Source organism: Corvus moneduloides, chromosome 28 (genome assembly GCF_009650955.1).
Source record: "Corvus moneduloides isolate bCorMon1 chromosome 28, bCorMon1.pri, whole genome shotgun sequence".
In the NCBI taxonomy this organism is placed as follows: Eukaryota; Metazoa; Chordata; class Aves; order Passeriformes; family Corvidae; genus Corvus; species Corvus moneduloides.
This window is the reverse complement of record NC_045503.1, coordinates 3,837,774-3,864,176: the sequence shown is the minus strand read 5'-3', so window position 1 is coordinate 3,864,176 and position 26,403 is coordinate 3,837,774. Positions and strand designations below refer to the sequence as shown.

The following is a 26,403-nucleotide window of genomic DNA, read 5'->3' as shown; positions in this document are numbered from 1 at the left end:
TCGGGAAGGAATTCCCGGCTGTGAGGGTGGGGAGGGAATGGGATGGAATTCCCAGAGGAGCTGTGGCTGCCCCTGGATCCCTGGAAGTGTCCAAGGCCAGGCTGGAGCACGCTGGGACAGTGGGAGGCATCCCAGGGTGGGAGAGGATGGAATTTAAGGTCCTTCCAACCCAAACCATTCCAGGATCCCACTGTTCCTTTCCTGGACCAATCCCAGCCCTACCCCAAGAGCAGGAACAGCTCCCAGCTTTTGTGTCCCAGCAGGAATTGGCCTGTCAGGAATGAGGCTCAACCCTGCCAAACCCCAAACTGGCTGAAAATAAACCCAAAACTCAGCCCTGGCTCGGTGTTCGTCCTCCTGTCGCAGCCTTGGGGGGTGTTCGGTGCACCTGAGCTGCGACACCAAGGTGGCACCGCCACACGAGTGTCACCTTCGTGGCACTGCCACGTTCCTGGCACCGCCACACGAGTGTCACCTTCGTGGCACTGACGTGGTTGTGGCACTGCCACGTTCCTGGCACTGCCACACGAGTGTCACCTTCGTGGCACCGACGTGGTCGTGGCACTGCCACGTTCCTGGCACCGCCACACGAGTGTCACCTTCGTGGCACTGACGTGGTTGTGGCACTGCCACGTTCCTGGCACCGCCACACGAGTGTCACCTTCGTGGCACCAACACCTTCGTGGCACTGACGTGGTTGTGGCACTGCCACGTTCCTGGCACTGGCCCTGGCACTGCCACACCTGTGGCACGTTTGTGACACTGCTGCGTTTGTGGCGTTGCCACACTCAGGGCACTGCCACGCTCGTGCCCTCTGCCACCCCACAGCCACCACACCGCCACCAACCCCATCCCAAACGCCACCCCTGGCCCTGTCCCGTCCCCTCCCTGTCCCATTCCCATCCCTGTTCCCATTCCATCCCCATCCCTGTTCCCATCCCCATCCCTGTCCCATTCCCATCCCTCTCCCCGTCCCTGTCCCCATCCCATCCCTGCCCCTGTCCCCATCCCATCCCATTCCCATCCCCGTCCCCATCCCATCCCATCAATCCCATCCCATCCCATCCTTGTCCCCATCCCCATCCCTGTCCCATCCCTGTCCCATTCCCGTTCCCATTCCCATCCCCATCCCATCCCATCCTTGTCCCATCCCATCCCACTGATCCCATCCCATCCCCATCCCTGCCCCCGTCCCCATCCCTGTCCCATTCCCATCCCATCCTTGTCCCCATCCCACCCCACTGATCCCATCCCATTCCCATCCCATCCCATCCCATTCCCATCCCATCCCATCTCATCCCATCCCATCAATCCCATCCCATCCCATCCCATCCCATCCCATCCCATCCCCATCCCCATCCCCATCCCACCGATCCCATCCCCATTCCATCCCACTGATCCCATCCCATCCCATCCCATCCCATCCCATTCCCATTCCCATTCCCATTCCCATTCCCATTCCCATCCCCATCCCCATCCCATCCCCGTCCCCCTCCCGTCCCCCCGGCAGCCACTGGCTCTTTCCGGTGTCCATCAGCTCCAGGTCCCGCCTCCTTAGGAGGGATTTCGGGGCTTTCCATGGCGACAGCTCCAAGGACAAACCCCCCCGAGTCCCCATGGAGCCGGGGACAAGCGGGAAGGGGAGGAATTGGGGCAATTTGGGGGGATTTTGGGGCGGCTGAGCGGAGCTGAAGGGATTTTCTCCCTCCCGCCTTTTGCAGAACAAAAAAAAAAACCAAACCCCCCCCCCCCCCCCAAAAAAAAAAAAAAATCGGGATTTGAACCATCCTGCTCCCACCGCCTCGGGCATCGCCTGCTCTGCTTTTCCATCGGGAATTCTGCGGGAATTCCAAGCTTTTCTTCCCAGCCCGACCCCCTGGCAAGCGTCGGCAATCCATGAGGTGAGCGGCGCTTTTCCCTCTGCGGCGCTGCGGGAATGTCCTGACGCCAAAGGTGATTTTGGGGGGAGGGGAAGGGGAAAGGGGGGGGGGGGGGTTGCAAAACGAGCCGAAAATGCGGGAATTCTTCCCATCGGGAATAGATTTGGGATAGCGGCGGGCTTTGGATGTTGTAGGGCCGGAGGTTTGGAAAGGACCTGGATTTCTCCAGGTAGCTGGGAAGGAGGAGGGAAAAAGGAGAGAGGAGGAGGAGGAGGGGAGGGATTTCTCCTGGAAATCCAAGGCAAGGGATGAATCCCCTCGTGATGCAACGGCGGGGGCAGCATCGCTGTGTGAGGCTCCTAAAAAATCCCCTTGGAATTTCGGCTGGAATTTCCCAGTGGGGTGCGTGCCATCAACCTGCCCGGGGAGGGGGTGGGGAGAGGCGCGTGAGGCTTCCAGTGCGTGATTCCAAAGCCGCATTCCAGAGGCTGCTTCCCACCGAGGGATCCGGCTCCGCGCCGGGAACCGGGAGCGATCCCGCTGGGAATTCCCGGGGGGGGATTTGGTGGCACGGAGGGGTCGGGCAGGGCCGGGAGCTGCGGGATCTTTTGTGTGCCGAGGTTTCCGTGCTTCCGAAAAAAGCTGGGGGGGAAAGGGGACAGGAGGCCTTGGGGGTGATCCCCTTTCCCTGCTCCTTTTTCCGTAGGGATAATTCCCCTTTCCCTGCTCCTTTTTCCGTAGGGATAATTCCCTTTCCCTGCTCCCTTTTTCCTTAGGGATAATTCCCTTTCCCTGCTCCCTTTTCCTCAGGGATAATTCCCCTTTCCCTGCTCCTTTTTCCGTAGGGATAATTCCCCTTTCCCTGCTCCTTTTTCCGTAGGGATAATTCCCTTTTCCCTGCTCCCTTTTCCTTAGGAATGATCCCTTTTCCCTTTTCCGTAGGGATAATTCCCCTTCCCTGCTCCCTTTCCCTGCTCCCTTTTCCTCAGGGATAATTCCCCTTTCCCTGCTCCTTTTTCCTTAGGGATAATTCCCTTTCCCTGCTCCCTTTTCCTCAGGGATAATTCCCTTTTCCCTGCTCCCTTTTTCCTTAGGGATAATTCCCTTTCCCTGCTCCCTTTTTCCTTAGGGATAATTCCCCTTCCCTGCTCCCTTTTTCCTTAGGGATAATTCCCTTTTCCCTGCTCCCTTTTCCTTAGCAATGATCCCTTTTCCCGCTCCCTTTCCCTGCTCCCTTTTCCTTAGGAATGATCCCTTTTCCCTTTTCCGTAGGGATAATTCCCTTTTCCCTGCTCCCTTTTCCTCAGGGATAATTCCCTTTTCCCTGCTCCCTTTTTCCTTAGGGATAATTCCCTTTCCCTGCTCCCTTTTCCTCAGGGATAATTCCCTTTTCCCTGCTCCCTTTTTCCTCAGGGATAATTCCCTTTTCCCTGCTCCCTTTTTCCTTAGGGATAATTCCCTTTCCCTGCTCCCTTTTCCTCAGGGATAATTCCCTTTTCCCTGCTCCCTTTTTCCTTAGGGATAATTCCCTTTCCCTGTTCCCTTTTCCTCAGGGATAATTCCCTTTTCCCTGCTCCCTTTTTCCTTAGGGATAATTCCCTTTCCCTGCTCCCTTTCCCTGCTCTCTTTTCCTTAGGGATGATCCCCCTTTCCCTGCTCCCCTTTTCCCTGCTCCCTTTTCCTTAGGAATGATCCCTTTTCCCTTTTCCGTAGGGATAATTCCCTTTTCCCTGCTCCCTTTTTCCTTAGGGATAATTCCCTTTCCCTGTTCCCTTTTCCTTAGGGATAATTCCCTTTCCCTGCTCCCTTTCCCTGCTCTCTTTTCCTTAGGGATGATCCCCCTTTCCCTGCTCCCCTTTTCCCTGCTCCCTTTTCCTTAAAGATAATTCCCTTTTCCCTGTTCCCTTTCCCTGTTCCCTTTCCCAGCCCTGTTCCTTAGGGATTATCCCCCTTTTCCTGCTCCCTTTCCCTGCTCCCCTTTTCCGTAGGGATAATTCCCCTTTCCCTGCTCCTTTTTCCTTAGGGATAATTCCCTTTTCCCTGCTCCCTTTTCCTTAGGGATGATCCCTTTTCCCTTTTCCTCAGGGATAATTCCCTTTCCCTGTTCCCTTTCCCTGTTCCCTTTCCCAGCCCTGTTCCTTAGGGATGATCCCTTTCCCTGCTCCCTTTCCCTGCTCCCTTTTCCGTAGGGATAATTCCCTTTTCCCTGCTCCCTTTTCCTTAGGAATGTTCCCTTTTCCCTTTTCCGTAGGGATAATTCCGTTTCCCTTTTCCCTTTTCCTTAGGGATGATCCCCCTTTTCCCTGTTCCCTTTCCCTGCTCCCCTTTTCCTCGGATAATTCCCCTTTTCCCTGCTCCCTTTTCCTTGGGGATGATCCCTTTTCCCTGTTCCCTTTTCCTTAGGGATAATTCCCTTTCCCTGTTCCCTTTCCCTGTTCCCTTTCTCTGCTCCCTGTTCCTTAGGGATTATCCCCCTTTTCCTGCTCCCTTTCCCTGCTCCCTTTTCCGTAGGGATAATTCCCTTTTCCCTGCTCCCTTTCCCTTGGGGATGATCCCTGTTCCCTTTTCCTTAGGAATGTTCCCTTTTCCCTTTTCCGTAGGGATAATTCCGTTTCCCTGTTCCCTTTTCCTTGGGGATGATCCCCCTTTCCCTGTTCCCTTTTCCTTAGGAATGTTCCCTTTTCCGTAGGGATAATTCCGTTTCCCTGTTCCCTTTTCCTTGGGGATGATCCCCCTTTCCCTGTTCCCTTTTCCTTAGGAATGTTCCCTTTTCCGTAGGGATAATTCCGTTTCCCTGTTCCCTTTTCCTTGGGGATGATCCCCCTTTCCCTGTTCCCTTTTCCTTAGGAATGTTCCCTTTTCCTTAGGGATAATTCCCTTTTCCCTGCTCCCTTTTCCTTGGGGATGATCCCTGCTCCCTTTTCCTTAGGAATGTTCCCTTTTCCCTTTTCCGCAGGGATAATTCCGTTTCCCTGTTTCCTTTTCCTTGGGGATGATCCCCCTTTCCCTGCTCCCTTTTCCTTAGGAATGTTCCCCTTTCCCTTTTCCCTTTTCCTTAGGGATGATCCCCCTTTTCCCTGTTCCCTTTCCCTGCTCCCCTTTCCCTGCTCCCTTTCCCTGTTCCCTCTTCCTTAGGGATAATTCCCCTTTTCCTGCTCCCTTTTCTCAGCCCTGTTCCTTAGGAATGTTCCCTTTTCCCTTCCCTTTGCCTTATGGATGCTCTCATTTCCCTGTTCCCTTTCCCAGCCCTGTTCCTTAGGGATTTTCCCCCTTTCCCCGACCTCCTTTCCCTTCTCTTTGCCTTAGGGATTTTTCCCCTTTCCCTGGTCCCTTTCCCTGCTCCCTTTTCCTTAGGAATGTTCCCCTTTCCCTGCTCCCCTTTCCCTCCTCCTTTTCCAGCCCTTTTCCTTTAGGAATGTTCCCCTTTCCCTCCTCCTTTTTCCCAGCTCTTTTCCTTAGGGATATTCCCCTTTTCCAGCCCTTTTCCTTAGGAATGTTCCCCTTTCCCTCCTCCTTTTCCCAGCCCTTTTCCTTAGGAATAATTCCCTTTCCCTGCTCCCTTCCCCTGTTCCCTTTTCCTTTTCCCTTTCCCTCCTCCTTTTCCAGCTCTTTTCCTCAGGGTTATTCCCCTTTCCCTGTTCCCCTTTCCCAGCCCTTTTCTTTAGGAATAATTCCCTTTCCCTGCTCCCCTTTCCCTGTTCCCCTTTCCCTCCTCCTTTTCCTTAGGAATGCTCCCCTTTCCCTGCTCCCCTTTCCTTAGGGATAATTCCCTTTCCCTGTTCCCTTTTCCTTAGGAATGTTCCACTTTCCCTGTTCCCCTTTCCCCGATTCCCCTTTCCCAGCCCTTTTCCATACGGATCTTCCCTTTCCCCCATTCCCTTTCCCCGATTCCCTTTCCCTGCTCCCTTTTCCTTAGGGATATTCCCCTTTCCCTGTTCCCCTTTCCCAGCCCTTTGCCTTAGGGATAATTCCCTTTCCATATTCCCTTTTCCTTAGGAATATTCCCCTTTCCCCGTTCCTCTTTCCCTGTTCCCCTTTCCCCAATTCCCCTTTCCCAGCCCTTTTCCATACGGATCTTCCCTTTCCCCGCTCCCTTTCCCCGATTCCCTTTCCCTGCTCCCTTTTCCTTAGGAATGTTCCCTTTTTCCTGCTCCCTTTCCCTGCTCCCTTTCCTTTAGGAATGTTCCCCTTTCCCCGTTCCTCTTTCCCTGCTCCCCTTTCCCCCATTCCCTTTCCCTGCTCCCTTTTCCTTAGGGATATTCCCCTTTCCCAGCTCTTTTCCTTAGGAATGTTCCCCTTTCCCTGCTCCTTTTCCTTAGGAACGCTCCCCTTTCCCTCCTCCTTTTCCCAGCCCTTTTCCTTTAGGAATGTTCCCCTTTCCCAGCCCTTTTCCTTAGGGATAATTCCCTTTCCCTGCTCCCTTCCCCTGCTCCCTTTTCCTTAGGAATGTTCCCCTTTCCCTGTTCCCCTTTCCCTCCCCCTTTCCCAGCCCTTTTCCTTTAGGAATAATTCCCTTTCCCTGCTCCCCTTTTCCCGATTCCCTTTCCCAGCCCTTTTCCATACGGATCTTCCCTTTCCCTGCTCCATTTCCAGCCCTTTTCCTTAGGAATGCTCCCCTTTCCCTGTTCCCCTTTCCCTGCTCCTTTCCCTCCTCCTTTTCCAGCTCTTTTCCTCAGGGATATTCCCCTTTCCCTGTTCCCCTTTCCCAGCCCTTTTCCTTAGGAATGCTCCCCTTTCCCTGCTCCCCTTTCCTTAGGGATAATTCCCTTTCCATGTTCCCTTTTCCTTAGGAATGTTCTCCTTTCCCTGTTCCCCTTTCCCCGATTCCCTTTCCCAGCCCTTTTCCATACGGATCTTCCCTTTCCCTGCTCCCTTTTCCTTAGGAACGCTCCCCTTTCCCTCCTCCTTTTCCAGCCCTTTTCCGTAGGGATAATTCCCTTTCCATATTCCCTTTTCCTTAGGAATATTCCCCTTTCCCCGTTCCTCTTTCCCTGTTCCCCTTTCCCCGATTCCCCTTTCCCAGCCCTTTTCCATACGGATCTTCCCTTTCCCCCATTCCCTTTCCCCGGTTCCCTTCCCCTGCTCCCTTTTCCTTAGGAATGTTCCCCTTTCCCTGCTCCTCTTCCTTTAGGAACACTCCCCTTTCCCTCCTCCTTTTCCCAGCCCTTTTCCTTTAGGAATGTTCCCCTTTTCCAGCCCTTTTCCTTAGGAATAATTCCCTTTCCCTGCTCCCCTTTCCCCGATTCCCTTTCCCAGCCCTTTTCCATACGGATCTTCCCTTTCCCTGCTCCCTTTCCCTGCTCCCTTTCCCTGCTCCATTTCCAGCCCCTTTTCCTTAGGAATGTTCCCCTTTCCCTGCTTCCCTTTCCCCGATTCCCTTTTCCAGCCCTTTTCCTTTAGGGATATTCCCCTTTCCCTGTTCCCCTTTCCCCGATTCCCCTTTCCCAGCCCTTTTCCATACGGATCTTCCCTTTCCCCCATTCCCTTTCCCCGATTCCCTTTTCCTTAGGGATATTCCCCTTTCCCAGCTCTTTTCCTTAGGAATGCTCCCCTTTCCCTGCTCCCCTTTCCTTAGGGATAATTCCCTTTCCATGTTCCCTTTTCCTTAGGAATGTTCCCCTTTCCCTGTTCCCCTTTCCCTGTTCCCTTTTCCCAGCCCTTTTCCTTAGGGATAATTCCGTTTCCCTGCTCCTCTTCCCCTGCTCCCTTTTCCTTAGGAACGCTCCCCTTTCCTTCCTCCTTTTCCAGCCCTTTTCCGTAGGGATAATTCCCTTTCCATATTCCCTTTTCCTTAGGAATATTCCCCTTTCCCCGTTCCTCTTTCCCTGTTCCCCTTTCCCCGATTCCCTTTCCCCGATTCCCTTTTCCTTAGGGATATTCCCCTTTCCCAGCTCTTTTCCTTAGGAACGCTCCCCTTTCCCTCCTCCTTTTCCCAGCCCTTTTCCTTTAGGAATGTTCCCCTTTCTCAGCCCTTTTCCTTAGGGATAATTCCCTTTCCCTGCTCCCTTTTCCTTAGGGATATTCCCCTTTCCCAGCCCTTTTCCCTACAGTTCTTCCCTTCCCCCGCTCCCTTTCCCACCCGCATCCCTTGGGAATTCTCCCCTTTCCCAGCCGTGCCCTGCCCCCCCACCCCCCATCCCATCCCTCTGCATCCCGCTGAAATCCCGGCACCGCTCCCTCCCTTCCTCCACCTCGACAATTCCAGAGCTGCTTCCACGCTTGGAAAAAAAAAAAACCCTTCCCGACAGCATTCCCACCCTTTTATCCAGGGAAAACCGGCTGGGGATGAATAAATCCGAGGGAAATCGGGGTTTTTTTCCCTCTGTTTTCCCACTGGGAATTCAATTCCCAAAGCGAAAGTCCCACCAGGAGTTCCTTCCATTCCTCCGCTCTCAGAGCTCCAAAAAAAACCCCCCAAACCCCCTCGGATCCTGCGGATTCTTCGCTTTTCCAGGGTTTTTGGGATTCTTTGGGGGTTTTGGGATTTTTTGGGGGTTTTGGGATTTTTTGGGGGTTTTGGGATTCTTTGGGGTTTTGGGGATTCTTTGGGGTTTTGGGATTCTCTGGGGTTTTTGGGATTCTTTGGGGTTTTTGGGATTCTTTGGGGTTTTTGGGATTCTCTGGGGTTTTGGGGATTCTTTGGGGTTTTTGGGATTCTCTGGGGTTTTTGGGATTCTTTGGGGTTTTTGGGATTCTCTGGGGTTTTGGGATTCTCTGGGGTTTTGGGGATTCTTTGGGGTTTTTGGGATTCTTTGGGGTTTTTGGGATTCTCTGGGGTTTTTGGGATTCTTTGGGGTTTTTGGGATTCTTTGGGGTTTTGGGATTCTCTGGGGTTTTGGGATTCTCTGGGGTTTTTGGGATTCTTTGGGGTTTTTGGGATTCTTTGGGGGTTTTGGGATTCTTTGAGGTTTTGGGATTCTTTGGGGTTTTGGGATACTTTGGGGTTTTTGGGATTCTCTGGGGTTTTGGGATTCTCTCGGGTTTTTGGGATTCTCTCGGGTTTTTGGGATTCTTTGGGGTTTTGGGATTCTTTGGGGTTTTGGGATACTTTGGGGTTTTTGGGATTCTCTGGGGTTTTGGGATTCTCTCGGGTTTTTGGGATTCTTTGGGGTTTGGGGATTCTTTGGGGTTTTGGGATTCTTTGGGGTTTTGGGGATTCTCTGGGGTTTTGGGGATTCTTTGGGGTTTTGGGATTCTCTGGGGTTTTTGGGATTCTCTGGGGTTTTGGGATTCTCTCGGGTTTTTGGGATTCTCTGGGGTTTTGGGATTCTTTGGGGTTTTGGGATTCTCTGGGTTTTGGTATTCTCTGGGTTTTTGGGATTCTCTGGGGTTTTGGGATTCTTTGGGGTTTTGGGATTCTCTGGGTTTTGGTATTCTCTGGGTTTTTGGGATTCTCTGGGGTTTTTGGGATTCTTTGGGGTTTTGGGATTCTTTGGGGTTTTTGGGATTCTTTGGGGTTTTGGGATTCTCTCGGGTTTTTGGGATTCTTTGGGGTTTTGGGATTCTCTCGGGTTTTTGGGATTCTCTGGGGTTTTGGGATTCTTTGGGGTTTTTGGGATTCTTTGGGGTTTTTGGGATTCTCTGGGGTTTTTGGGATTCTTTGGGGTTTTTGGGATTCTTTGGGGTTTTGGGATTCTCTGGGGTTTTGGGATTCTCTGGGGTTTTTGGGATTCTCTGGGGTTTTGGGATTCTCTCGGGTTTTTGGGATTCTCTGGGGTTTGGGGATTCTTTGGGGTTTTGGGATTCTCTGGGGTTTTTGGGATTCTTTGGGGTTTTGGGATTCTTTGGGGTTTTTGGGATTCTCTGGGGTTTTGGGATTCTTTGAGGTTTTGGGATTCTTTGGGGTTTTGGGGATTCTTTGGGGTTTTGGGATTCTCTGGGGTTTTGGGGATTCTTTGGGGTTTTGGGATTCTTTGGGGTTTTTGGGATTCTCTGGGGTTTTGGGGATTCTTTGGGGTTTTTGGGATTCTCTGGGGTTTTTGGGATTCTTTGGGGTTTTTGGGATTCTCTGGGGTTTTGGGATTCTCTGGGGTTTTTGGGATTCTTTGGGGTTTTTGGGATTCTTTGGGGTTTTTGGGATTCTTTGGGGTTTTTGGGATTCTTTGGGGTTTTGGGATTCTCTGGGGTTTTTGGGATTCTTTGGGGTTTTTGGGATTCTTTGGGGGTTTTGGGATTCTTTGAGGTTTTGGGATTCTTTGGGGTTTTGGGATACTTTGGGGTTTTTGGGATTCTCTGGGGTTTTGGGATTCTCTCGGGTTTTTGGGATTCTCTCGGGTTTTTGGGATTCTTTGGGGTTTTGGGATTCTCTCGGGTTTTTGGGATTCTCTGGGGTTTGGGGATTCTTTGGGGTTTTGGGATTCTTTGGGGTTTTGGGGATTCTCTGGGGTTTTGGGGGTTCTTTGGGGTTTTGGGATTCTCTGGGGTTTTTGGGATTCTCTGGGGTTTTGGGATTCTCTCGGGTTTTTGGGATTCTTTGGGGTTTGGGGATTCTTTGGGGTTTTGGGATTCTTTGGGGTTTTGGGGATACTTTGGGGTTTTTGGGATTCTCTGGGGTTTTGGGATTCTCTCGGGTTTTTGGGATTCTCTCGGGTTTTTGGGATTCTTTGGGGTTTTGGGATTCTCTCGGGTTTTTGGGATTCTCTGGGGTTTGGGGATTCTTTGGGGTTTTGGGATTCTTTGGGGTTTTGGGGATTCTCTGGGGTTTTGGGGGTTCTTTGGGGTTTTGGGATTCTCTGGGGTTTTTGGGATTCTCTGGGGTTTTGGGATTCTCTCGGGTTTTTGGGATTCTTTGGGGTTTGGGGATTCTTTGGGGGTTTTGGGATTCTCTGGGGTTTTGGGATTCTTTGGGGGTTTTGGGATTCTCTGGGGTTTTGGGATTCTCTGGGGTTTTTGGGATTCTCTGGGGGTTTTGAGATTCTTTGGGGGTTTTGGGATTCTCTGGGGTTTTTGGGATTCTTTGGGGGTTTTGGGATTCTCTGGGGTTTTGGGATTCTCTGGGTTTTTGGGATTCTCTGGATCCAAGGCTGGCCCTGTGGGAAACGCCGTCCTTGGGCTGATTTGGGATTTTTTTGGGGATTCAGGATTTCCCAGGATTTCCCTCGGCAGGGATGAGGGGTCTCCCTGAGCAGGGGGAGCTTTTGGCCATTCCCAGCATTCCGGATTTTTGGGATTCGGGGCTGTCCCTGTGCAGGGACCCAGCGGGGCCGGGGCCACCGGGGGCAGCTTGGGGCAGGTGACGCTTTTCCTGTGCCATTCCCATGTCCCTGGTGCCTTCCCAAGTTCCCTGTGCCAGCCCCGTGTCCCCTGTGCCACCCCATCCCCTGTGCCATCCCATGCCCCTGTGCCAGCCCCGTGTCCCCTGTGCCACCCCGTGTCCCCTGTGCCAGCCCCGTGTCCCCTGTGCCACCCCATCCCCTGTGCCATCCCATGCCCTGTGCCACCCCGTGTCCCCTGTGCCACCCCATCCCCTGTGCCATCCCATGCCCCTGTGCCACCCTGTGTCCCCTGTGCCAGCCCCGTGTCCCCTGTGCCACCCCGTGTCCCCTGTGCCAGCCCCGTGTCCCCTGTGCCACCCCATCCCCTGTGCCATCCCATCCCCTGTGCCACCCCCGTGTCCCCTGTGCCACCCCATCCCCTGTGCCATTCCATGTCCCTGTGCCACCCTGTGTCCCCTGTGCCACCCCCGTGTCCTCTGTGCCACCCCATCCCCTGTGCCAGCCCCGTGTCCCCTGTGCCACCCCATCCCCTGTGCCATTCCCATGTCCCCTGTGCCATTCCCAGGTTCCCTGTGCCACCCCATCCCCTGTGTCACCCTGTGCCATTCCGTGTCCCTGTGCCACCCTGTGTCCCCTGTGCCAGCCCCGTGTCCCTGTGCCACCCTGTGTCCCCTGTGCCACCCCCGTGTCCCCTGTGCCATTCCGTGTCCCTGTGTCCCGTCCCTTCAGCAGGATCCCAAGGGCTCCAGGATCCCACAGCAAGATCCCGAGGCAGGATCCCCCCAGCTGGATCCCAACGTTGGGATCCCAACATCAGGATCCCAAGGCTGGATCCCAGTGTCAGGATCCCAATGTCAGGATCCCGAGGTGGGATCCCAAGGGCTCCAGGATCCCAATGGCAGGATCCCAGTGTCGAGATCCCAACATCAGGATCCCAGTGTCAGGATCCCAAAGCCAGATCCCAGTGTCAGGATCCCAAGGCCGGATCCCTCATCCAGATCCCAGTGTCAGGATCCCAATGTCAGGATCCCTCATCCAGATCCCAGTGTCAGGATCCCAACATCGGGATCCCAGGGCCAGATCCCAAGGCCAGATCCCAGTGTCAGGATCCCAACATCGGGATCCCAAGGCCGGATCCCAGTGCCAGGATCCCAACATCGGGATCCCAAGGCCGGATCCCAAGGCCAGACCCCAGTGTCAGGATCCCAATGTCAGGATCCCAAAGCCAGATCCCAGTGTCAGGATCCCAATGTCAGGATCCCAAGGCCAGATCCCTCATCCAGATCCCAGTGTCAGGATCCCAAGGCTGGATCCCAGTGCCAGATCCCAGTGTCAGGATCCCAAGGCCGGATCCCTCATCCAGATCCCAGTGTCAGGATCCCAAAGCCAGACCCCAGTGTCAGGATCCCAACATCAGGATCCCAGGGCCAGATCCCAAGGCCAGATCCCAGTGTCAGGATCCCAAGGCCGGACCCCAGTGTCAGGATCCCTCATCCAGATCCCAGTGTCAGGATCCCAAGGCCAGATCCCTCATCCAGATCCCAGTGTCAGCATCCCAAGGCCGGATCCCAGTGCCAGATCCCAGTGTCAGGATCCCAATGTCAGGATCCCAAAGCCAGATCCCAGTGTCAGGATCCCAAGGCCAGATCCCAGTGTCAGGATCCCAATGTCAGGATCCCAAAGCCAGATCCCAGTGTCAGGATCCCAAGGCCAGATCCCTCATCCAGATCCCAGTGTCAGGATCCCAAGGCCGGATCCCAGTGCCAGATCCCAGTGTCAGGATCCCAATGTCAGGATCCCAAAGCCAGATCCCAGTGTCAGGATCCCAAGGCCAGACCCCAGTGTCAGGATCCCAATGTCAGGATCCCAAAGCCAGATCCCAGTGTCAGGATCCCAAGGCCAGATCCCAGTGTCAGGATCCCAAGGCCAGATCCCTCATCCAGATCCCAGTGTCAGGATCCCAAGGCCGGTTCCCAGTGCCAGATCCCAGTGTCAGGATCCCAATGTCAGGATCCCAAAGCCAGATCCCAGTGTCAGGATCCCAAGGCCAGATCCCTCATCCAGATCCCAGTGTCAGGATCCCAAGGCCGGATCCCAGTGTCAGGATCCCAATGTCAGGATCCCAAAGCCAGATCCCAGTGTCAGGATCCCAAGGCCAGATCCCTCATCCAGATCCCAGTGTCAGGATCCCAAGGCCGGTTCCCAGTGCCAGATCCCAGTGTCAGGATCCCAATGTCAGGATCCCAAAGCCAGATCCCAGTGTCAGGATCCCAAGGCCAGATCCCTCATCCAGATCCCAGTGTCAGGATCCCAAGGCCAGATCCCTCATCCAGATCCCAGTGTCAGGATCCCAAGGCCGGATCCCAGTGCCAGATCCCAGTGTCAGGATCCCAAGGCCGGATCCCTCATCCCGATCCCGCGGCCGGATCCCGCCGTTCCCGCCCCCCTGCCGTGCCCACCCTTACGTACCGGGCATTCCCGAAATGCCGCCGGCAGCGGGGCTGGGAAGGAGCCGGGATGAGGCGGGAAGGGGGGGTTGGGATAATGGCGTGTGTCCCACCCCCCCCCCCCCCATCCCGTTTCCATGGCAACCGGCATCATTCCCACCTTCCTGGCATCCATCTGGATCCTTTTCCAGCCCTTTTCCTCCCTGGATGTTCCCGTCTGCCGCCGGAGCGGGGTCATGGAACGCGTGGGAGGTGCGAGACGGGAATTGTTCCCTTCCCGACGCCGGGATGGAGCTGAATTCCCACAACCTCCAATTCCCGCCGGGATTTATCCCGGAGAGGCACCGGGATGCGGCGCTTTAGGGATAAGGAGTGGATTTTGTGATCCCACCGGGATTTCCTGGCCTTAATTCCAGGATTTCGGGGGGGTCTGTGCAGGATCCGTCAGGGATGGGCAGATCCCGGACCTGGATCTCCAACCTGGGTGTATCCGAGCGGATCCAGCCCTTCCAGAGGGATCCGGAGCCGGAGGCAGCTCCGAGGCTCTCCAGATTCCCTGGATCTTCCTCCAGAGCTCCCAACTCCAGAGCCATCCCACAAATCCATTTGGGAATTCCCAGGAGCAGTTCAGCTCCGGGAATCCCATTCCCGCTCCATTCCCGGCTCCCCGCGCCGTGGAGGACGGGCATTTGTAGGATCCCGATTCCACAGGCTGAGCCGGGCGCGATCCGGGATTCCCAAATCCCACTGGGTTTTCCGGCTGCTCCATCCCTCTGCTCAGCATTCCCAGCTCGGAGCTTTGGGATCAGGAGCTGCCCGTGTCCGGCAAGGACAGCTGGACACTCCGGCCACGGCTCCGGCCATGGCTCCGGCCGGGCCGCTGCCATTCCTTGGATCGGGATCCCAGCTGGAATTGCGGCCCCACAGAGCAGCTCCGAGATCTCGCAGCTCAGCAGGGATCGGATCCCGCATGGATGGGCTGGGATCCAGCGGGAATTCATGGATCCCAGCTCGGCACCGATCCGTGCAGAGCCGGCATTGCCATTCCCAGTTTCGGGAGAGCCCCAAGGGATCAGGAGCCCCCTGCCCGTTCCCGATCCCATTCCACACCCGGATGCTCCGTGGGGTTTGCGTGGGAGTCTCGAGGAGGATCCAGGCCTGGCGGCTGTTCCCGGAGCTGGCAGCATTCCCAGGATGAACCATTCCGGCTGCGCCCAGGGAATCGGTGCCCGGATCGCCGGCCTGGAGCAGCCGGGATCCTGCGGGGTCAGGATCCCAATTCCCGTTCCTGCAGGGTCAGGATCCCAATTCCCGTTCCTGTGGGATCCCAGTTCCCATTCCTGCGGGGTCAGGATCCCAATTCCCGTTCCTTCACGGTCAGGATCCCAATTCCCGTTCCTGTGGGATCCCAGTTCCCATTCCTGCGGGGTCAGGATCCCAATTCCCGTTCCTGTGGGATCCCAATTCCCATTCCTGCAGGGTCAGGATCCCGGTTCCCATTCCTGTGGGATCAGGATCCCAGTTCCCATCCCTGCAGGATCCCAATTCCCATTCCTGCGGGGTCAGGATCCCAATTCCCATTCCTGCGGGATCCCAGTTCCCGTCCCTGCAGGATCCCAGTTCCCATCCCTACAGGATCCCGATCCCAGTTCCCATCCCTGCAGGATCCCAGTCCCAGTTCCCATCCCTACAGGATCCCAGTTCCCATCCCTACAGGATCCAAATCCCAGTTCCCATCCCTACAGGATCCCAATTCCCATTCCTGCGGGGTCAGGATCCCAATTCCCATTCCTGCGGGATCCCAGTTCCCGTCCCTGCAGGATCCCAGTTCCCATCCCTGCAGGATCCCCATCCCAGTTCCCATCCCTACAGGATCCCAGTTCCCATCCCTGCAGGATCCCCATCCCAGTTCCCATCCCTACAGGATCCCGATCCCAGTTCCCATCCCTACAGGATCCCAATCCCGGTTCCCATCCCTGCAGGATCCCAGTCCCAGTTCCCATCCCTACAGGATCCCAGTTCCCATCCCTACAGGATCCCAGTTCCCATCCCTACAGGATCCCGATCCCAGTTCCCATCCCTACAGGATCCCAGTTCCCATCCCTACAGGATCCCAATCCCAGTTCCCATCCCTACAGGATCCCAGTTCCCATCCCTGCAGGATCCCGATCCCAGTTCCCATCCCTGCAGGATCCCAATCCCAGTTCCCATCCCTACAGGATCCCAGTTCCCATCCCTACAGGATCCCAGTTCCCATCCCTGCAGGATCCCAGTTCTGGGGACAATTCCACATCCCCCCAGCATTCCCTGGTTCATTTCCTGGAGGGATTTTAATTAAACCCAATCCCATCCCTGCCATTCCTGCCTCGACCAGAGCTGAATTTATATTTAATCGGGAGAAATAAATAATTCATTCCCACATTCCTGCATTCCTGCATTCCCGCATTCCCGCATTCCCGGGGCTGCAGCTCCGCGTTGCTTGGAAAAAGAGGAATTTTTAATTCGGAATGGGGGTTTTTTTTCCCCAGGTTTTTTCCTAAAATGGAGCAAATTCCTTCTCCAAGGGCTGTGGTTGAGTGCCGGGGACGTGACCCATAAAAAGTGGGATCGGGAATGTCGGATCCCTCTGGGATCGGGCACAGCAGCTTTTGGGCTCTGCTTTTGGGGCACCTCCTTAATCCTAAAGGTTTTTTTTCCATGTTTTTCCCTAAAATGGAGCAAATTCCTTCTCCAAGGGCTGTGGTTGAGTGCCGGGGACGTGACCCAGAAAAAGCGGGATCGGGAATGTCGGATCCCTCTGGGATCGGGCACAGCAGCTTTTGGGCTCTGCTTTTGGGGCACCTCCTTAATCCCAAAGGCTTTTTTTCCATGTTTTTCTCTAAAATGGAGCAGATCCCAGCTCCAAATCCAGGGATTCCCTGATGGGAACTGCAGGGCTCAGGGACAGGGATGTGACCCAGAAAAAGCGGGATCGGGAATGTGGATCCCTCTGGGATCGGGCACAGCAGCTTTTGGGCTCTGCTTTTGGGGCACCTCCTTAATCCCAAAGGGTTTTTTTCCATGTTTTTCCCTAAAATGGAGCAAATTCCTGCTCCAAGGGCTGTGGTTGACTGACAGGGACTTCAGGGCTCCGTGCCAGCGATGTGACCCAGAAAAAGCGGGATCGGGAATGTTGGATCCCTCTTGGTTCAAGCCCAGCACCTTTTGAGCTCCGCTTTTGTGGCCACCCCCAGCCCCCCAAACCCACCCCCAGCCAGATTCCCCCCCAGCCAGCCCCAAACTGGGACAGCAACAAAACCATCACCGCTCCTCCCGCTGCCGGAATTGGGGCCAAATCCCCGATTTCCCCCCTTTTTCCAGGGATCACCATGCTGACCAGCATCGCCGACGGGCTCCTGTGCTGCCTGCTGGGCAAGACCCCCAACGCCGTGGGGCCTCTGGACAGTGTTGAATCCGACGACGGCTACACCTTCCTGGAAGTGAAACCCGGGAGAATCCTCCGGATCCGCCACAACATTCCCAAACGTCCGGAATTCCCGGAGGAACCGGAGGAGACGACGGCGACGACGGAGCGCGGCACGGTGCACTGCAAGCGGCGCATCACGCTCTACCGCAACGGGCAGCTGCTCATCGAGAACCTGGGCGACGCCGTGCGCTCCGAGATCCTGCAGTGCCACAACGCCTCCGGCGATCCCAACAGCACCGTGGAGTTGGAAATGTCGGATGCAACGGGAATTCCGGGCAAGGATGGAGCGGCGGCGGCCGGGAAGCGTCGGAAGCGCAAACCGAAGAAGGTGGTGAGCATCGACTGCAAGAAGCGCATCACGAGCTGCAAGGGCACGCACGGAGATGTGGTGTTGTTCTTCATCCACGGCGTGGGCGGCTCTTTGGACATCTGGAAGGAGCAGCTGGAATTTTTTTCCAAGTTGGGATATGAGGTGGTGGCTCCGGATCTGGCCGGACACGGCTGCAGCTCGGCGCCGCCCGTGGCCGCCGCCTACACGTTCTACGCGCTGGCCGAGGATATGAGGGCCGTGTTCAAGCGTTATGCCAAGAAGAGGAATATCCTGATCGGGCATTCCTATGGGTGAGGAGGGTGGGAATGGGGTGGGATCATCCCAGAAAACCTGGCCTTGGTGGGAATGGCCACAAATCCCGAGTTTTGGGGGTGTGGGGTTCCAGTTTTGGGGGATTTATCTCGGGATTCTGAGTTCCTAAATGTGGTGCATTCAAACATTGCCCCAAGAAGAGGAATATCCCGATCGGGCATTCCTATGGGTGAGGAGAGTGGGAATGGGGTGGGATCATCCCAGGAAATCCCCCAGCCCCACCTTGGTGGGAACAGTCAAAAATCCCGAATTTTGGGGGTGTGGGGTTCCAGTTTTGGGGGATTTATCCCATTTATCCTGGGATTTGGAGCTCCTAAATGCGGTGTGTTCAAGCGTTGCCCCAAGAAGAGGAATATCCTGATTGGGCAAGGAGGGTGGGAATGGGGTGGGATCATCCCAGGAAAAATTCCGGCTTCTCCTTAGTAGGGAACACCCCAAAATCCCGAGTTTTGGGGGTGTGGGGTTCCAGTTTTGGGGGATTTATCCCGGGATTCAGAGCCCCTGAGTGCCCTTGGGGTTGGGAATGGGATGGGATCATCCCAGAAAACCTGGCCTTGGTGGGAATGGCCACAAATCCCGAGTTTTGGGGGTGTGGGGTTCCAGTTTTGGGGTTATTTGGAGTCCCCTCAGTGCCCTTGGGGTGCATTCAAGTGTTGCACCACGAAGAGGAATATCCTGATCGGGCATTCCTATGGGTGAGGAGGGTGGGAATGGGGTGGGATCATCCCAGGAAATCCCCCAGCCCCACCTTGGTGGGAATGGCCACAAATCTCGAGTTTTGGGGGTGTGGGGTTCCAGTTTTGGGCGATTTATCTCGGGATTTGGAGCTCCTAAATGCGGTGTGTTCAAGCGTTGCACCAAGAAGAGGAATATCCTGATCGGGCATTCTTATGGGAAAGGAGGGTGGGAATGGGGTGGGATCATCCCAGAAAACCTGGCCTTGGTGGGAATGGCCACAAATCCCGAGTTTTGGGGGTGTGGGGTTCCAGTTTTGGGGGATTTATCTCGGGATTCTGAGTTCCTAAATGCAGTGTGTTCAAGCGTTGCACCAAGAAGAGGAATATCCTGATCGGGCATTCCTATGGGAAAGTAGGTTGGGAATGGGGTGGGATCATCCCAGGAAAAATTCCGACTTCTCCTTAGTAGGGAACACCCCAAAACCCTGAGTTTTGGGGTTGTGGGGTTCCAGTTTTGGGGGATTTATCCCGGGATTCAGAGCCCCTGAGTGCCCTTGGGGTTGGGAATGGGATGGGATCATCCCAGAAAACCTGGCCTCGGTGGGAATGGCCACAAATCCCACATTTTACCCGTGTGGGGTTCCCGTTCTGGGCGATTTCTCCCGGGATTCGGAGTGCCCATGGGGTTGCCCCCGTGCCCAGCTAATCCCGGAGTGCAGCTGGCACGGCAGGGACTATAAATAGGATAAACCCAGGAAAGTCAATTAGGCGGAGAAGGAGTCGGAGCCAGCTCGGAGCCGGGCGGGATTGGCTCGGAGCCGGGCGGGATTGGCTCGGAGCCGGGCGGGATTAGCCCAGGACAAGGCTGGGGCAGCCCGGAGAGTGCCCACGGAGGGCTGGGCAGGGCAGGATGGCACAAAATCCCCTCCTCTGCTCTGCCCCAAAAACGGGTGCCCAGGCCCGGATCCTTGGGATCGCAGGATCCGGGAGCGGTCGGGTTGGAAGGGAGATTAAAAATCCTCTGGTGCCAGGCCTGGGGTGGGCAGGGAGAACTTCAGCTGTGCCAGGGCTCCAGGGGGCACTGCCAGGGATGGGGCAGGGATGTGGGAATGGGAAAGGGATGTGGGAATGGGATGTGGGAATGGGACAGTTCCCACTGTGCCAGGGTGCTCCAAGGGGCATTTCCAGGGATGGGATGTGGCCATGGGACCCCTTGGCATGGGCATGGCCATGGGCAGGGACATCTCCCACTGTGCCAGGGTGCTCCAAGCCCTGTCCAGGGACATTTCCAGGGATGGCACAGGGACATGGGCATGGGACATGGGACACCTTCCACTATCCCAGGGTGCTCCAAGGGGCATTTCCAAGGATGGGACGTGGGCATGGGACACCTTGGCATGGGCAGGGGCATCTCCCACTGTGCCAGGGTGCTCCAAGGGACGCTGCCAGGGATGGGACAGGGACATGGGACACCTTGGCATGGGCAGGGACACCTTGGCATGGGCATGGGACACTTCCCACTGTGCCAGGGTGCTCCAAGGGGCACTGCCAGGGATGAGACGTGGGCATGGAACACCTTGGCATGGGCATGGGACATGGGCATGGGACAGGGACATGGGAATGGGACATGGACATGGGCACAGACACTTCCCACTGTGCCAGGGAGCTCCAAGGGGCACTTCCAGGGCTGGGATGTGACCATGGGACACCTTGGCACGGGCATGGGACACCTTGGCATGGGAATGGGACACCTTGGCACGGGCATGGGACACCTTGGCACGGGCATGGGACACCTTGGCATGGGCACGGACACCTCCCACTGTGCCAGGGTGCTCCAAGCCCTGTCCAGGGACACTTCCAGCGATGCCACAGGACCATGGGCATGGCACAGGACCGGATCACACCTTATCCCACCCACAACCACAACCACCACCCCCTCCCCCAAGCTTCCTCCGACCTCCCCCACTCCATCCCTCCGGCATCACCCCGGCCTCACCCCGGTATCACCCCGGCCTCACCCCGGCCTCACCCCGGCCTCACCCCGGCATCACCCCGGTATCACCCCGGCCTCACCCCGGCATCACCCCGGTATCACCCCGGCCTCACCCCGGTATCACCCCGGCATCACCCCGGCCTCACCCCGGCCTCACCCCGGCCTCACCCCGGCCTCACCCCGGCATCACCGCGGCCTCACCCCGGCATCACCCCGGCCTCACCCCGGCATCACCCCGGCCTCACCCCGGCCTCACCCCGGCATCACCCCGGCATCACCCCGGCATCACCCCGGCCTCACCCCGGCCTCACCCCGGCCTCACCCCAACATCACCCCGGCCTCACCCCGGCCTCACCCCGGCATCACCCCGGCCTCACCCCGACATCACCCCGGCCTCACCCCAACATCACCCCGGCCTCACCCCGGCCTCACCCCGGCCTCACCCCGGCATCACCCCGGCCTCACCCCGGCCTCACCCCGGCATCACCCCGACATCACCCCGGCATCACCCCGGCATCACCCCGGTATCACCCCGGCATCACCCCGGCATCACCCCGACATCACCCCCGGCCTCACCCCGGCCTCACCCCGGCATCACCCCGGCCTCACCCCGGCCTCACCCCGGCATCACCCCGGCATCACCCCGGCCTCACCCCGGCCTCACCCCGGCCTCACCCCGGCATCACCCCGGCATCACCCCGGCCTCACCCCGGCCTCACCCCGGCATCACCCCGGCCTCACCCCGGCCTCACCCCGGCCTCACCCCGGCATCACCCCGGCATCACCCCGGCCTCACCCCGGCCTCACCCCGGCATCACCCCGGCCTCACCCCGGCCTCACCCCGGCCTCACCCCGGCATCACCCCGACATCCCCCCGGCCTCACCGCGCTGTGCCCGCTGTCCCCTCAGGGTGTCCTTCTGCACCTTCCTGGCACACGAGTACCCGCAGCTGGTGCACAAGGTGATCATGATCAACGGCGGCGGCCCCACGGCGCTGGAGCCCAGCCTGTGCTCCATCTTCAACCTCCCCCCGTGCGTGCTGCACTGCCTGTCCCCCTGCCTGGCCTGGAGCTTCCTCAAGTGAGTGCCCTCCGCCTGGCACCGCGGTGACGGGGGCTGGGTACCACCCACGGCGGTAGGGTGGCATTGGTATGGCTGAGGGAGGGGATTGGGGATGGATTTTTGGGGGTCTGGGGTCTCCTGGTACCCCTCAGGGGGGCATGGTGGCATTGGCATGGCTGAGGGAGGGGACTGGGGATGGATTTTGGGGGGGTTGGGAGGTTGGGGGTCATCCCAGCACTGCCACTCTAAGGCAGGGGATGGATTTTGGGGAGCTGGGGTCTCCTGGTACCCCTCAGGGGGGCACGGTGGCATTGGTATGGCTGAGGGAGGGGACTGGGAATGGATTTTGGGGGTCTGGGGTCTCCTGGTACCCCCCAGGAGGGTGATGCTGGCATTGGCACTCTGAGGGAGGGGACTGGGGATGGATTTTGGGGGGGTTGGGAGGTTGGGGGTCATCCCAGCACTGCCACTCTGAGGCAGGGGATGGATTTTGGGGGTCTGGGGTCTCCTGGTACCACCCAGGGGGGCATGGTGGCATTGGTACGGCTGAGGGAGGGGACTGGGGGTGGATTTTGGGGGTCTGGGGTCTCCTGGTACCCCCCAGGAGGGTGATGCTGGCATTGGCACTCTGAGGGAGGGGACTGGGGATGGATTTTGGGGGGGTTGGGAGGTTGGGGGTCATCCCAGCACTGCCACTCTGAGGCAGGGGATGGATTTTGGGGAGCTGGGGTCTCCTGGTACCCCTCAGGGGGGCACGGTGGCATTGGTATGGCTGAGGGAAGGGACTGGGAATGGATTTTGGGTGGCTGGTACCACCCAGGGGGGCACGGTGGCATTGGCACGGCTGAGGGAGGGGACTGGGGATGGATTTTGGGTGGCTGGGGTCTCCTGCCACCCCTCAGAGGGGTCACCCTGGCACTGCCACTGCCAAGGGAGTGGACAGGGAGTGACCTCTGAGGGAATGGGGTGTTCACCCTCCCCCCTGCCCTCCCCCCGGATTTTGGGACCACCCCTTTCCCCGTGCCAGGGCCGGCTTTGCCCGCCAAGGTGCCAAAGAGAAGCAGCTGCTGAAGGAGGGCAACGCCTTCAACGTCTCGTCCTTCGTGCTGCGGGCCATGATGAGCGGCCAGTACTGGCCCGAGGGCGACGAGGTGTACCACGCCGAGCTGGCCGTGCCCGTGCTGCTGGTCCATGGCATGCACGACAAGTTCGTGCCCGTCGAGGAGGACCAGAGGATGGCCGAGGTAGGGGGCACAGCGTGGGCAAGGGGGTTTTGGGGGGACGGGGGGTTGGGGGCTTTGTGGTACCACTCAGAGGGGTCATCGTGGCACTGCCACTGCTGAGGGAGGGGGTAAAGGGACTTTTTGTGGGGCTGGGGTCTCCTGGCACTCCTCAGAGGGGTCATCCTGGCACTGCCACTGCTGAGGGAGGGGGTAAAGGGACTTTTTGTGGGGCTGGGGTCTCCTGGCACCACTCAGGGAGCTCATCCTGGCACTGCCACTGCTGAGAGAGAGGGGCAAAGTGACTTTTGTGGGGCTGGGGTCTCCTGGAACCACTCAGGGGGTTCATCCTGGCACTGCCACGGCTGAGAGAGAGGGGCAAAGTGACTTTTGTGGGGCTGGGGTCTCCTGGCACCACTCCGAGGGCTCGTCCTGGCACTGCCACCGCTGAGAGAGAGGGGCAAAGTGACTTTTGTGGGCTGGGGTCTCCTGGCACCACTCAGGGGGCTCATCCTGGCACTGCCACCGCTGAGGGAGGGGACAGGGAGTGGCTTTTGAGGGCTGGGGTCTCCTGGCACCACTCCGAGGGCTCATCCTGGCACTGCCACGGCTGAGAGAGAGGGGCAAAGTGACTTTTGTGGGGCTGGGGTCTCCTGGCACCACTCCGAGGGCTCATCCTGGCACTGCCACGGCTGAGAGAGAGGGGCAAAGTGACTTTTGTGGGGCTGGGGTCTCCTGACACCACTCCGAGGGCTCGTCCTGGCACTGCCACCGCTGAGAGAGAGGGGCAAAGTGACTTTTGTGGGGCTGGGGTCTCCTGACACCACTCAGAGGGCTCGTCCTGGCACTGCCACCGCTGAGGGAGGGGGTAAAGGGACTTTTTGTGGGGCTGGGGTCTCCTGGCACCACTCCGAGGGCTCGTCCTGGCACTGCCACTGCTGAGGGAGGGGACAGGGGGTGGCTTTTGTGGGGCTGGGGTCTCCTGGAACCACTCAGGGGGTTCATCCTGGCACTGCCACTGCTGAGGGAGAGGGGCAAAGTGACTTTTGTGGGGCTGGGGTCTCCTGGCACCACCCAGGGGGTTCATCTCGGTATTTAGGATCCTGAGGGAGAGGGCAGAGGGACTTTTGAGTGGCTGGGGTCTCCTGGCACCCCTCAGGGAGCTCATCCTGGCACTGCCCACCCCCAGATCCTGCTGATCGCCTTCCTGAAGGTGATCGACGAGGGCAGCCACATGGTGATGCTGGAGTGTCCCGACACCGTGAACACGCTGCTGCACGAGTTCGTCCTGTGGGAGCCCGACACGGCCGCAGGCGACGGCGACACCAAATAAAGGCCAGCGCCACGCCGGGACACCGGGCTGCTCCCTCGGGAGAGGCGGAGCGCCGAGAGGGCTCGGCCGGAGCCACCGAGCCCCGTTTGTTTCCCTGGGGATGGAGCGAGGAGGCTCCCCCAGGTTGGGATGTGCAGGGCCGGGAGAAGGAGCTCGGCAAGGCGGCGGAGACGGTCCCCGACACCGGGGGGACAGCGGGGACACGGCACAGCCGGTCCTGGACACCGGGGGGACAGCGGGGACACGGCACAGCCGGTCCTGGACACCGAGGGGACAGCGAGGACACGGCACAGACTGTCCCTGACACCGGGGGGGACAGCGGGGACACGGCACAGACTGTCCCTGACACCGGGGGGACAGCGGGGACACGGCACAGCCGGTCCGCGACACCGGGGGGACAGCGGGGACACGGCACAGACTGTCCCTGACACCGGGGGACAGCGGGGACACGGCACAGACTGTCCTGGACACCGGGGGGACAGCGGGGACACGGCACAGCCGGTCCTGGACACCGGGGGGACAGCGGGGACACGGCACAGACTGTCCCGGACACCGGGGGGACAGCGGGGACACGGCACAGCCGGTCCGCGACACCGGGGGGACAGCGGGGACACGGCACAGCCGGTCCTGGACACCGGGGGGACAGCGGGGACACGGCACAGACTGTCCCTGACACCGAGGGGACAGCGGGGACACGGCACAGCCGGTCCCGGACACCGGGGGGACAGCGAGGACACGGCACAGCCGGTCCTGGACACCGAGGGGACAGCGGGGACACGGCACAGCCGGTCCGCGACACCGAGGGGACAGCGGGGACACGGCACAGCCGGTCCTGGACACCGGGGGGACAGCGGGGACACGGCACAGCCGGTCCTGGACACCGAGGGGACAGCGGGGACACGGCACAGCCGGTCCCGGACACCGAGGGGACAGCGGGGACACGGCACAGCCGGTCCGCGACACCGGGGGGACAGCGGGGACACGACACAGCCGGTCCGCGACACCGGGGGGACAGCGGGGACACGGCACAGCCGGTCCCCAAATCTGAGTGGGACAACGGGGACGCGCCACAGGTGGCCCCCAGCCACCCCCGGTCCCCGGCCACCCCCGGCCACCCCTGGACACTTCACCCCCGGTCCCCGGCCACCCCCGGCAGGACAGCGGGGACACACCACGCGTGGTCCTCGGCCACCCCCGGACACTTCACTCGCGGTCACCCCCGATCCCCGGCCACCCCTGGACACCTCAGCCCCGGTCCCCAACCCCGGCAGGACAGCGGGGACACCTCAGCCCCGGTCTCCGGCCACCCTTGGACACTCCCGGCCACCCCTGGACACTTCACCCCCGGCCACCCCCGGTCACCCCCGGTCACCCCCGGTCCCCGGCCACCCCCGGCCAGCCCCGGTGCCCACCCGCGGGCGCTGCAGCGGCTCCACGCCGGGTGATTTCTGTGCCCATCGCTGCCACCCCCGCACGCAGCGACAGCTCCGGGGACCCAGAGAGGAGGGGAGGACTCGCAGTGTCCCCGCAGGGATTTTGGGGTTTTTTTGGGGGGTTTGTTTTTGTTTTTAAGGAGAATCCAGAGGTTCCTCCGCGTTTTGGGATTTGCATCAGGAGGGTGGGACAGCCGGGATTTGTGGGGTTCCTTGTGGGATTCGGCAGGGATTCGGAGGATGATGAGGATGAGGAGGAGGAGAGAACGGCCGGCATGATGGGATGCCACCATCCCGCGTGTCCCCAGTGCCACCGCGGGCACGGCCGCGTGCCCGGTGCCACCATCGCTTTTAGGGTCACCCCCGCGGCCCTTTTTCCCAGCGGCTCCATCCCCCTGGGACACCGGGGAACACCAACGTCCCTTCCCGGGATCCCAATCCCATCCCTCCTGTCCCTATCCCATCATTTCCGCGCTTCCCGGCAGCCGGGCCACGACTCCAGGAGCCACCTGAGCGTGTCCCGGGTGCCACCCGCGATGTGGGCACCGTGCCCTCCTCACCCCGCTTTGCCCCCGCTCCCAAATTCCCGACATTTAAACCAAAGAAAGCGCCGCCCCCGTGGAAACCTCAACCCCCGTCCCCACCCCGTCCCCGCGCCCCAAACGGGGCTGGCACCGCACCGAGGGGGCTCAGGGGGTCCCGCGCTCGTCCCCGAGGTGTGCCCGTGCCAGCCGCGCCCGCTGCTGTCTCATAATGAGAATTTTACCCCTCCCTGGGCTCAAATCACCCCCTCCCAGCACCCCAAAAACGCCACCGCGCCCCCCCTCCCAAAAAATGCCACCAGGGCTGTGCCCCCCGCCCTTGTCGCCAGCCGGCTGCGGGGTCACAGCTCTGGGCCACCTTCCGCTTGTGCCCCCGCCGCTGCCACCACCGCCGCGTGTTCGTGCCACCGCACCCAGTAAAGCCGTGCTGTATCCCAGCCGTGTCCAGTTCCCTACTGGGAGCGCCGGGAGCGCGTCGGAGCAGGGCCGGGA

General features: G+C 58.7%; 1 protein-coding gene across 4 annotated transcripts; it reads left to right on the top strand.

Annotated features, from left to right (window-relative positions):
- The first annotated feature begins 1,682 nt into the window (after positions 1-1,682).
- On the top strand, positions 1,683-24,230 carry ABHD8 (abhydrolase domain containing 8). Of its 4 annotated transcripts, none has more exons than XM_032092484.1 (5): positions 1,683-1,953; positions 16,903-17,629; positions 21,231-21,401; positions 22,411-22,627; positions 23,793-24,230. In XM_032092484.1, the coding sequence occupies exons 2-5, from the start codon at positions 16,911-16,913 to the stop codon at positions 23,934-23,936; spliced, it is 1,251 nt and encodes a 416-aa protein (XP_031948375.1). In that variant the 5' UTR covers positions 1,683-1,953; positions 16,903-16,910; the 3' UTR covers positions 23,937-24,230. The 4 variants fall into 4 exon arrangements, with proteins under 4 accessions (XP_031948375.1, XP_031948374.1, XP_031948371.1 ...); XM_032092483.1 differs by having other exon boundaries at positions 1,814-1,901; XM_032092480.1 differs by lacking the exon at positions 1,683-1,953 and adding an exon at positions 2,181-2,282.
- Positions 24,231-26,403: the final 2,173 nt, after the last annotated feature.